General features: G+C 40.4%; 1 protein-coding gene across 1 annotated transcript in view; it reads left to right on the top strand.

Moving 5' to 3' along the window:
* The first annotated feature begins 224 nt into the window (after positions 1-224).
* Positions 225-12878, top strand: part of ADSS2 (adenylosuccinate synthase 2) — a 35007-nt gene continuing 22353 nt past the window's right edge. The window contains exon 1 of the mRNA XM_057389749.1: positions 225-463. Within this exon, the coding sequence (XP_057245732.1) occupies positions 302-463 (162 nt within the window). The 5' untranslated portion in view covers positions 225-301. The remainder of the gene's footprint in view (positions 464-12878) is intronic.

Here is a 12878-nt window from a genome sequence, read left to right as displayed (position 1 = left end):
GTAGTCGGAGCTGGGAGGCGTTGTGGAGAGCGGCAGGGAAAAGAGTGGCCGGGAGAGGCGGCGGCCGCTCCACTTTTCCACGGGAACGAGCGGCGAGCTCCGGCTGAGGGCAGGGGTCGGGCTGGCGGGGAGCGGCGGGGCAGGTCAGGCCGATAGGCGGCGGCACCTGGACGCGGCAGCGGCGGCACCGCCCGCCCGCCTGGCGGGGAGGGGACGGAGGAGGCGGAGGCGGGGGGAGCGGAGCGGCCGGCGCGCGCTGCCGCATGTGCCTGGAGCGGCGCCGGAGCGGGCAGCGCGAGCCATGGCGGAGCACGGCGGACCCGCCATCCCCAACGGCGAGTGCGCCGCCCGCCGCCCCGGCAACAAGGTCACCGTGGTGCTGGGCGCCCAGTGGGGCGACGAGGGCAAGGGCAAGGTGGTGGATCTGCTGGCGCAGGACGCCGACATCGTCTGCAGGTGCCAGGTGAGGAGGAGAAGGGAGGCGGCGGGGGCGCGGGGGAGGCCGCGAGTGTCACCTTGAGGCGGGCGGCCCCGCCACCGGCCCCGCCGGGCGCTTGTGGCCACCCCGGTTCTCGCCCGAGAGCCTGGAGAGACGCGGGGGCTGCGGGGCAGCGGAGCCTTCCCCGGTGAGAGCCCCGGGCCGGGCTCCGCAGCCCTCCCGCGCCTCCTTTGTCCCGGCGCCGGGGGTGGAGGAGGAAGGCGCCCTCTCCGCCGCCCAGAGCTGGCCCCGGTAGCAGGAATGCGCCCGGGGTCGCGTCCTCCCTCCCCCTCAGGCCTCCCACTCTTTGTGTCCGGGGGGCGCGGGGAAGGGGCCGCGCTCGGCGGCTCCAGCAGCATCGCCKCGGGGCCGGGATCCCGCCCCGGCGGTGGCGGCAGGAGCCCTCCCGGGCCGCGGCGACGGGAGCGGCGCGAAACCGACCGCGAGTTGCAGGATGCACGTGGGGGATCCGTGTAGTCCGCCACAACTCGGTCGTCTTCAGCTTAAACGAGCTGTTAAATGACTGGCCCGCCCCTGCTCCAAGATCCTTGTTGTGTCGGTGGGATCCCACATTTACCTGCTTATGTGTTTATCACTYTTCTTCTCTGTATGGAGGCCTTTTTCCAGCGAAAGAGCAAAAACAGCGAGTCTAGCCTGCAAGCTCAGTACTCGTAATGCCTACGTTAAAACAACACAGATCTGAGATGTTTTCTTAACATCTCTGTTATAGTAATTCTGTAGAGCACAACACAGTGAGCTAAAGGCACACGCAGTTTTTTCTTAAAGTTAAGAGATACAGCAGCATCAGGTTTCATGGAAKTGTTGTTATCTGTATGCTTTTATTGAGTGCGCAAATGAAATTTGCTCTTAAATAAACATATTTTTGGAAGTGCGTACCATTCCCCAAAGAGTGCAAACCCTGAAGGGTTGTTATCCAATGAGAACTGCACGTAAACGAATGTTTTCAAAAACAAGTCAGTTGCAAAGCTGACAAATCAATATCTTGAACTTCGGAGAACTAAATTTTGAAGTAAACAAATATATTAAATATCTGTTTTCACAAATGAATTATTTTTTCTGCTTATATCATGTGTTTTCAGGTTGTGTTTTGTTGGTTTTTTGTTTTTGCTTTTTTTTAAAAAAAAAAATTAAATAATAAAATGTGATGTGGTTTCTGGTATGACTGCCTGGTTGTGTGGGTCATAGAACAGAGTGACTCAGTTTGTCTTTTACGACTTTGTTCTTGAAACTTGAAGGGCACATAAGTGAATGTGTATCTTTAATGCTGGAAGTTTTGGAGGAGAGACAAGAGAGGCAAACAGTGAATTTCTGTGTGCGTGTCTTAATATACTTGTTACTTGTTTTTAATCAGCTGGGTAAAGGATGAACAAAAGGGAGAAATTGTAGCGTTATCTCCAGCATGAATTTCATGGCCATGTACCAAGCCATGAACTTCTGCCATTTCTAACAGCTTGTTGCTCCTGGTGAAGGAGGCAGTTTTTCTTCCTTCTTTCTTCCCTTTCCTATTAAAGGCTGTGCTCCCCCAGTCTCCACCCATGCACTAACTCTGGCACTTGAGCACTTCAGTAAGTTGATTTAACTCATCAGAGTGGCAGGAAACTATTACATCTTGGATTTACTTTYCACCGTTTTAGTAAATAAAATTGGATTTTATTGGTTTAGAGGACCTTGGTGAAAAGAGGGGCCCAGGACAGGTTAAGCACRAATAATGGTCTCCCAGAATGAGAGGAGAAAATRCGAATATTTTCCTTCAGTGGTGCTGATGAAATTAAATAGATTTATTATGAGGTAATTGATTATTAAGTATTCTTGCTATATATACAACCATATATGTSATAGTTTTTTATTGCTGGTAAATTAGAGTGTGACCCTTGTGCTTTTTGTTGTGGTACAAGTCCAGAAAGAAAGATTGTCACGCACTTGCTCTGGCCCTTGGTAATAGCAATTTTCTGTTATTGGAGCTTCTGATTCTTCTTTCACTGTTATACTCTCACTTATTCCAGGATGTTTTTTTCTGTTCATCATGCCACAGAGATGCTAGAATGCCTGTGGATGATGTCAAATATTTCYAGCATGCTGTTATGGAAAGTTTATTAGTACAAGTGTTGGAGGCCTAGGAAAGTTGATGTAGCGGATCTAGGATGTCTTGGAAATTTGTGTTGTCCTTGCATTGAAAAACTCTTGTTTTGGGCAGATGCAGAGCATGAAAATGGTCCCATTCCAGAAGCAAGACATGACTTAGTTTTGCAGTGCCTGTAGAGGCATTGCAAGAAATTGTACTCTGAAATCTGTGGCCATGCCTTCTTGTCTCCTAGTAGCAGGTGTGCTGATAACTCCAGTCACTTGTTTGATCAGCCAACTGTGGCATTTGGAGCCAGGTCCTTACTTGGGTGTGATTAGCTGAGTGAGTGTGTCGGCAAGTAAGTTGCGTTATGACTATTCCTTCTAAATAGCACCCTCTAGAGCATTTTATCTTAGGTTTAGAGGTCGTGCAAAGCAGTGACTCAGTTCTATCTTCCTCTTTGCTCAGAGGAAGACAGTGGTATTTTTTTTTTCAGGAAGCAGCTTCAGAATTAGTATTATGGTTTCAAAAACAACTGTTTGCAGGAGCTGAGCTAAAATGAAATATATYCAGTAGCTGCATGTATGTAGTTGATAATGCACCCGCACTGGCAACTATGATACTTCTATGAAGACACTGCTAGTGCAGAAGCTTCAGATATATTTAATACAAATGTGTCGGCCTGGCAGAAAAAGCATGTACTTGTTTTTCCACTGCAGTCTGAATTGGTCTTGCTTTACCTCTAGGAAGTATCTGGTAAAATGATACTATTGATAAAATGAATATATTGGTGAGACTTTTGCACTTAAACCTACATCTTGTCTTCRGTGGCTTAAAGGACAAAGTCTGTATACCTGCTATCACATAAATCATAGTTCAGACAATAAAACAGAGCGAGAATTGGTTTGAAATTCAGGGATAATTGGCAGATAAACTGTACTTTTATATGATTTGATTGATATAATTTCCTCTTAGTAAGCAGCTAGCCTTGCTGCCAGCAAACAGGGCAATTTTTAAAAGCCTACATTGTATTTTTGTCAATTCCTCAGAAAATGGAAAGTWAAAGGAAAATGTTTTTTGTTCTGATAAAGGACTTCCTACCACTAGAGAATGCAGCCAATTAGGGAATTAGTTACCAGAGTTTAATTTGTTAGTGGAAGTGATGGAAATGGCACATGATTGAAAGCAAGTTTAGATAATACTGTTTTTTTMCAAACAAATGGAGTACCAAAAGATGCTATGTATCTCTTACGTTAACACCACGCCTCCATCCAATCTACCAGTGTTTGCCATAGAGCAAAAAATGGTGATGTCTGCACAGCATGATTCTGTTCTCATTCACTCATTTCATTAGCAGATTTTTGGTCATCTCCTTTTCTTACTATTGGAGGTAGTTGATTTATTCCGAGAATATAATTCACAGGAGTGAATAAGATTTCTAAGCCTTCAAATTATGTTCATGCCATATTCCCAATGCTAAAGAATCCCATTTTCMTGCTTCTTTAGTTCTATTGTACATGTTGCTGCTACTTCAAAGCAGAATTTCAGCTTCTTACCAAATCTTCTCATCTGGTTTCAGTGTGATCTGCCTGTTGTGGGGTCACACGATTCCTACACCTAAACTGCTAATGCATAGGAATTGCAGTGTGTGGAGTCTTCATACTCCTTTTTCCTTTTCTACCCAACAGCAGTGAGTACAGCAATGCCACTGCTAATCACTTGATATGTGGTAACTGCAGTGCAATATCTAGAAAAGTTTTCAGTGTGCAAATCCTTGGGATTAAGCAGTTACCATCAATCAGCTGATAACTGATTGATAACTGATGGCTATCAATCAATTGCTGAGGTCCTCACACCAATGCTGCCTGATAYCTCCATATCACTAATCTTTATATCACCACTTTAAAAAAAAGAATATTTTTAATCTTCCATTTGCCAAGCCCACTGTTTTTCTAAATATTCTCATTTGAACAATGTTYTAGTCTAGAGCTTATGCAAGCCATGCAGAATTAGGAATAGCAGAATCGATAGCTATAGTTGTTGGTGCTGTTTTTTTAGCTGCTCAGGCATTCAGTAAGTGATGCCTAGCTAGAAGTTTCTTAAGTGCTGGGTGCACTGTTAGCCCTTATAGTGGTTGGCAGCATGCCTGTGGTGTGCTGTGGTGAGGAAAGAGAGGGCAGTAAAATGAGTTCTTTGGCCTACCCCATCAGTGAGTCACATGCTTTACAGACCTGCTTTAGAGCATCACTGCCAGGTGATCCCTTATTACTGTAAACAATCACACAATGTCTACATTATTTTAAACAGAACAGTTGAAATGTGATTTTCCAGATCATAAAGTTTGTACCATTAACAAAGGAGGCCTTAAAAGCACTGAAAAACAAATTATACCTTGATCTACTGATTTCTTAATGCTCTTTCCATCTAACTGCTACCTGTTACTACAAAAGCTTAATGTATGTGTTTGTTGACTAAGACGCAGTACTCTGTAGCATCTCATCTAGATTTCAAATCCATATTTTTATTTCTACTATGCTACCTCACACATTTGGAAARTGTTACCTGTAAGTGTTCACAGTCACTTTTTGTTTCTTATGTCTTGAACATYGTTATTGCAGCAAACATTGGTGGGGTTTTGTGCGTTGAAGCAATGCAGTGTTGGACATATCTGTGCTTTGAATGTTTTTATTGTTCCTTATCTGTGTGCCTCACATGATCTCTTTTATGTCTTATTCTGGACTTGAATAGTGACTTGTTTCCTACCTAGCATATATAGGCATTGCAACAGTATAAAGTTTTGCAGGTCAGGTAAAATGAAGTCAAAAACCATCTCTAAAGAGTTTTCCAGAGTATTTCCCTTCCATAGTAGTTCCTCAGAGCTAATTCTATCTGTATAGAAAAATGGATGTAGTTTCTTGAGATTAATAGACTTCAGTAAAGTTAGTGTTTTATCTGTGAGGAGARAACAGGTGAATGTGTAAAACATAATGTGCTTATTCTGTTGTATTCTGCCTGAAACTACATTCTTGATCTTTTTCTGATGCAACAACRCTTGTACTACACATTCAAAAATTTCTGAAGTCTAGCCAAAGTTTGAGAAATCTTTATAAAGTGTGTAACATGAGGGCTTCCTGAACTAGGTTTAGATCTTGTAAATATGAACAGATTCGTCAAAGAAGAAAATAGCTAGCTGCTGGGTGCTGTTTATAATGAAATTCAGTAGTAAGTTGTACACTAGTGTTTGTTAGCTGTTTATTCACAGGAGGATGAGGATGAAGAGGGGATAGAGGGAAATTAATCGCAAAATATATGAGAACATGAGAAAATTAATATCAAAACCTTGGGGTTTTTAATTTTCTTAAAGTGGGTTGATTTTCAGTCTTAAGTTCAAAATGGATTTTTGACTATATGTCTTGAAATGGGAAGCGAGTAGTGTAGTTTGCAAAGCCTTGCCTAGTTAGGATTACAGGGGTTAAATTACAGGGGTTCAGATATGTCTTCTTGCTAAAGTGATGAACTTTTTAAAGGTATGTTCAGCATTCCCAGAATCTGATTGTGGCAAGAAGCAGCCTTTCATATGTTTCTTGTAAGTAATGGTAGTATCCAGCTTTCTTGGTGTCTTTTTGACTTTTCYTGTAAGAGTTAAATGAAAATGTTTACAACCATATGATGCCAAAGCAACATCGACTTGCTTCTTGCCCAACTTGGCAGTCACTTGGTTAGCTTGCTCAGAAACAACAGTGGTTGCCCTGAGCTAAAAATGAATGCTGGAATGTGGTAGCAATAAAAGTAAACTGTAGAAAAAATTATGCACACACACATCTGATGGAGWGAGTTGAAAGGAATGTATGGTTTCTTCCTTAACGTTGCATGAGATAACATCTCTTTAAAGTAGACAACTAATTTTTATTCTAGAGGAAATAACTTGAAAGACTTCTTTGCTCTCCCCTGAGGCATCATATTTTTGAGATAGACAACTTGGCATGATCATGTCATAAGAAAAGGCAGTGATTGTCATCATAGACTCTTTGGTTAGATGGTTCTCTTATATGCACATGTCAGTATTTCAAAGCTGCTCTGAATACTCTTGTATCTAGTRTGGTTTAGAGAGCCATTTCACAATATGTTATCAATTGTAATTTCAGTCTGCTTTCCTCAAATCTCTTTTTCCCTCTCCCCCTCCACTGCTAGGTAAAGTTGTAGCAATGCAGACCAGTCTTAGCAGCTCTGGGAGGACTGCTGTAGGCGGTGGGGYTTGAACTGCTGTCTTCAAGTGTTCAGAAGGGATTTAATTGTTCTGGTGGTTATATTGACATCTAGTCTGCCCTTGACCAATGGAGATACACCCTCAATATAAGATGTGTGGTTTTGACTTATGTAGATCCAAAATGGAGAAAGATACGCTGTTGTTCCTCTACCTTAGTTTCATATGCACTATATTTGTGTTCCTGCAATGATTTCCTACTAGCATGTTATACTTACATATGTGCACATGTAATACTTGGCTAGCACATACGGCCCATATTTTTTCATCATCTTTGTGCTCTACAAAAAGGTTTTCCAGAACAAGGAGTGTTTTGCTGTTTTTTTGCCTTATAATGAGGAGTCATGTTTTTGCTTTCAGTTTATGAAAAAGAACTCTGTTTTCMTTTTTGGTTTTGCTGAATATCTAAGTTGATCCATTCATGTTTCCTATTAGATTGTTGGCACTTTTTTGCCAAAAAAAAAGGAAGGGAAAACCCCAAAATTTTGAGCTAGAATGAATTTAAAATTAAGAGGGATGGTCTTTCAGTGAATGGTGGATGTACTAAGTATGTACATATTTCCTGAAAGACTTCTCTATGCTAGGAAATTGGAAGAACTGTAAATTCTTATCTCTTAACCTGGAAAGACAAGCAGTCAAGTCCTTTGCATGGATTTCAGGCAAACCAATGAGATTGGCTGCAGACTCAGGAGAAAGAACCTTCTCTGATCAAACTCACCAGAGGAAAGGTGTTTTGATTCAGGATGTCTCTATAAGCATTTGAATAGGGCTTTCTGTAATTTTCAGACTCTTTTTGGAAASTGAGATTCCATGTTTTCTGAGTTGTTGGCTTCACTCAGCTTCACRTGAGCTCCTAAGTTAACAGGCGTTCCACATAAAGCATACCTTGTGGTACACCCCACTGGATTAGCTGAGTTTTTGGTAGTGGCTGGTTATGCTCTGTAAACTTGAAGTCTTAGCTGATAAACTTTCTTGTGCARTTTTAGTTCAGCAAGAAAATAATATTTTGGTTAAAAAAGGCATCTCTCTTTAATCCTGAGATTTGAGATCATGTTGCAGAAATGTTGATTAACTAGGTATCAGTTCAACTTTCTGAAGACCAGCATGTCATGACTGTTTTGTCAAATTAAATTTATTAAAATATCAAGACTTTTCCATAACTCCAGTAAAAAGATAACTTCTTACTTGTGCCTTGGAAACTTTTCACTAGTACAGCAGTGCAATTCTAGAAGAAAAATTGCTGTTAAATATTATCATCAACGCTTCTTCTCTATGCTTTATATGTGATTAGAAAGCTGTTGTGCATGGACATAATGTAGCAAGCTAGAGAGCTTTGGGAACATTCAAAGTGAGAAGACGTATCCTTAAAGTTGCTCATACATCCTTATGAGTTTACCAGTCTGGGTCCGAAGTATACCTCTGTAAGAGTTACACTTCTAAAATTTTTTTCAGTCTTCAGAGCTATAAGGAARAAAAAAATTAAAACTGCAGTCAGGTGCCTGCATTAGTATTGTTGCTATTTCTGTACTGTTCTTTACCCAAAATACTGGCTGTAACAGTATTTAAAAGCTATAAAAAGCAAAAGAAAGTAAATAATTCTGCATAGCCAGGGTAAGTGCTGAAATGATTGACCTTAAAGTTACCATAGATGTCCTATTAGAAGCACTGTTCAATCAGTATRTTTAAAATGTGTCCTCTTTGATACTATTGATTAGTCTTCAGTGGTTTTTCCAGTGATGCTGTCTGGACAACAGCACAGTGCTGTGGTTRCTGTTGTATTTGTGTCAGGTACACAAGTGTAGTGTTTGTGGTAAGTGTTGTTTTCCAGTGCTTTGATGGTTGCTTTTGGCTAGCAGGAGTCATTTGTTTGATTTATTGATGTTTCGAGCTTGTTTCTAGTAAAATGTCAGCTAGCAGATAATGACTTTTTCCTCGTTCGAATTAGTATTTTAAGGCACTCAACACTCTTGTAAAAATGGTGTTTGCAAAAGAGTGTTTGATCAAACAGCTCCCAGATGAGCAATACTTCCAGCTGCCTTTGCTATCTTATGACCCCTCTGTGTGCATGTCATTGATTCTGTTCATATTTGCCAGGATAGGTATGTTTTAGAATGGTATCTTGTTTTGTGAGTGGTACTGACTAACCTATCTGAATTGAATTTGCAGATTCCTGTGTGTGGTGCTTACACTGAGAAGGGTTTTTGGGCTACTTGATCTTTAACAAGATGAAGAAAAAAAACCCTTGTTTTTTTTGTTTACTTGAAAAAAAATATTCTGAGCAGCTTACCTCCATAAAATATTTCAAAAATAGTGTTTTGTAGGGAATGTTTTATAGAATTATGTTTCTAGAAAGCAGATAGGTATGAGGTTTTGTTACAGGGATTGCTGTCACTCTTAACAGTAGTAGTGTCGTAATTTGTCTATTAGTGGGCGCCTTTCTGTCTCCTGTAAATTTAGCTGTTCTACATGTTGAATAACTTGGATATTTCAGGATTACCAGCTGGTGGTCAGGGATCATATTTTAGCATACTGCACTAGTAAAATTGGAATAATGCTTTTTGAGAGTTTATATGTTCATTTATCCTACAGCAGGTTTTGTTTAAATATTTTTTATAAATATTTAAACAAATAYATTTTTATAAATAWTTTAATATTTATAATCTAATAAATAGATTGGGTAACAATTATGTGCCTGATCTTACTTTCCCTATTCTACTTGAAATATTTTAATACTAAAATTTAATAGTGTCAAGATTGTGCAAGGAGAAAAAAGGCTACTGTCTCTTGATAGGGTTTTAAATTGTTCATCCATCAGAGCATTGAGCTATGTCCTTAGACTAAATCCTTTTACTGAAATCACAGAATTCTGGACTGGTTTGAGTTGGAAGGGACCTCGAAGATCATTTAGTTCCAGCCCCTCCTACCATGGGCAGGGGCACCTTCCACTAAACCAAGTTGCTCAGAATTCCATCCAGCCCGGCTTTAGATACTTCCAGGGATGGGGCATCCACCACTTCTCTGGACAACCTGTTGCAGTGTCTCACCACTCTCACAGTAAAGGATTTCTACCTGATACATAATCTTAGCCTACTCTCTTTCAATTTAAAGCTGTTCACCCTTATTCCTGTCTCTRTATGCTCTTGTAAAAAAATCCCTTTTCAGGTCCATTGTAGGTGTCTTCGGTACTGGAAGGCTGCAGTAAGGTCACGCCAGTGCCTGTTGTTCACCAAGCTGAACAATACCAACTCTCTCAACCTTTTTACAGGAGAGATGCTCCAGCCCTCATCATCTTCATGGCCCTTCTCTGGACTTGCTCCAGTAGGTCATATCATGTTGAGACACACAGCAAAGGTTCATGCTTGTTATTCATGATGACTTTCATGCTATGTCTGCAGATAAATGGAAAGGAAATGTTTTTGTTCCAATGCAATGGACACCCTTTTGAGCTGTATTTTAATTTGGTAAAGCTGTGAGCTTCTGRAAGTGCTGATTCTTCGGCCACCAAAAATCCTTTGGGAGAGTAGTTGTTCCAAGTACTGTGCTGAAAGACACATGGAGAAAAAATAATGGAAGGAAGACAAATAGACTGAATGCTTTTAACTTATTTTAGTGGGAAGAAGTTTGCTGATTTCTGAAAATCCAATTTTAGAAACCTTGAAGTGTGCTTAGACTGCAATGCTGTGTCTTGATAGAGATGTACAAATAAATGGCACTATATTTAAGTGAACTATGCTTGGGACTTCAGGTGTTGTGCGTGAGTTAGCTCCTTGAMAGGAGTGTAGTGTTACTGGTTGTTACTGGTTCCTACTGCTCTTTGTTTTGGGTTGCTGTTTTGTTGCCAGGTGGAGAATTGGTTTTGTGTTCTGTTCTTTGTTCTGATCCTATATACTCGTTTTTCTGTGATGAAAGAGGTTTCCTCTGCTCTTGTTCTGCAGATTGTGAAGAAAGCATCTCTGTTTGTTCAGAGTGCCACTGGGATCTTATAACTGTCATGTAGGAGAAGTCATATTTCGCCCCCATCAATACTTTTGTGCAATAKGTCTATTTGTAGTTGAATCAGAGTTGTCTTGCCCTCAGGAGTGAATATCTTGGCCATGGCACGCTTGTTGGCTGAGCTGAAGGAAATCTTGTTATGCAGGGAGAATAGCAAAAGAAGCTCCTGCTACACACCCATAGTCTATTCCAGAATGAGCAGGAGCATCCTTTGGACTTGCTGCACATTTGTCCTCTGTCTGTCTTGGCACATGGATATTTCAGTTTTCACATATATGGAAGAGAAGTCCAGTTGTTTGGATACCTAGAAGGTTACTGAGATGTGGTAAACTGATTTTTTATTTAGTTAGCTAGAGAGTATTGCCAGCCTCAAGAAATGACTTGTMTATCTTCATTGCCCTCTGGCAAAAGCTTTATGTAAGGTATTGAAGATCATTTGAGCATGAACATTGTTTAACTAATAGTGRAAATAAATTCCACAGTTAGTTCTCCATTAATAATGTTTAAACATCTGAATCAAAGGAGTTTTAGTTTGAATGACCTAACTGGTCCCATTTGGTTTAGCTTGATGAGGGAGGAGTGAGAAATCCAGATGSAAAACACAAAAGCCAGGAGTGACTTCATCAGTTTGAAGCTTAAACTATGCTCAGAGGCAATAGTTGCCTCCATTAATGTCTRTTTCTGGAGGAGGGAAAAAGCAACCTGAAACAAAGTAAAACCTCTTAACCTATAAACAACCCTTCCCTTCACCTCACCACAACTAGAACTCTGAGTTCAGATTTCTGTAATTAGAATTGTTTACCAAACCCATGTTGAGCAATGTCTGAGCGCACAACATGTGTGCCCTTTACTGCAAGTTCACTGTAAGTGTACACTGTAAACCATTATTTTAATATATTACAATTCATACTTTGTAACTGCATGCTTGCACTTCTGCAGTTAGGGTCAAGCTTACCTGCAAGTCAGCAGATGAATTTTGAAAACTGAGTTCATGACATGCTGTTATTTTAATCTGAAATTTCCTGAATTTTCCTGAAATTTTTCCTGAATTTTCCTGAATCTGAATTTTCCTGAAACAGGGTTTGAAATTAAAAATATTTTTTTAAATGACTTGTTTTGACAGAATGACATCCCCAGGGTGGGGTCTGACTTAATGTTCTACCAGACAGCTTCCATCAATAGCACTTTTAGGATTGAATTTTTTTATGTTGTAAGCATTATAATATTATAAACAATAAATTCTGAGATTGAAATTTGAGTCTAATCTGAAAATAAGCCATATGAATACCCCGAGGTTTCAAAAAACTTAAGATGGCAATTCATCACACATTTTTTACTTTGGTCTCCAGCAAAATCCCTTAAAGTAGAACTGCTCACAGTAAACATGTAGAATTAAATACSACTAGTTTGCTTCTAGGTGAAGCATGAGTTGTGTTGTGTGAAAGGTTCAAGGTTTGAAAAGTAAAATGCCATTTTTATTCTGTCAGCCATGGGGTATTTTTCAGTGAGCATGGAGCCAACACACTYGGCATCACTCACCAGTGCAAAGAAGAAATCTTGACATGGCCAGAAGTCAGCAGTTATGCTCTCGTGATTAGCAGAGTCAGAGGCTGCATGCTGTACACCTTCAAGCACATGTGACTGCTGAACTTTAAGTTAGCATGTCTAAATGGCACTTGTAACTTGGCAAACTTTAAGTCGCTAAGAATCTCTTGTTGATCATGCTCTAATCTCTAGAATGGCCAGTTTTTCTTTCTCTTTGTTTGACATTCATGGCACTAGAGAACCTTTTTTTGTTTAAATAAATTGAGAAGCAAAACATGAAATAAACTTGTCCAGCTGGTAGAACGTTTCAAATGAATAGTCATTCACTAATGTTAGTGTTATTTATGGGTTAGTCCAGTTTATTAATTCTGCAGTGGGAGACATTGGACTTGTCTTCCAGTTTGTAAATTACTAATTCCTCAGTACTTCAGTGTTGTACTTAGACCTATCTATTGAATTTTCATCTAACACACTTCAGTGCTTACACTTGTCTAGACTGATACTAGCAGTGAATT

Source organism: Malurus melanocephalus, unplaced genomic scaffold, assembly GCF_030028575.1.
Source record: "Malurus melanocephalus ecotype Western Australia unplaced genomic scaffold, MMel_1.1 scaffold_19, whole genome shotgun sequence".
Classification (NCBI taxonomy): Eukaryota; Metazoa; Chordata; class Aves; order Passeriformes; family Maluridae; genus Malurus; species Malurus melanocephalus.
This window is presented reverse-complemented; position numbering and strand designations above follow the sequence as displayed.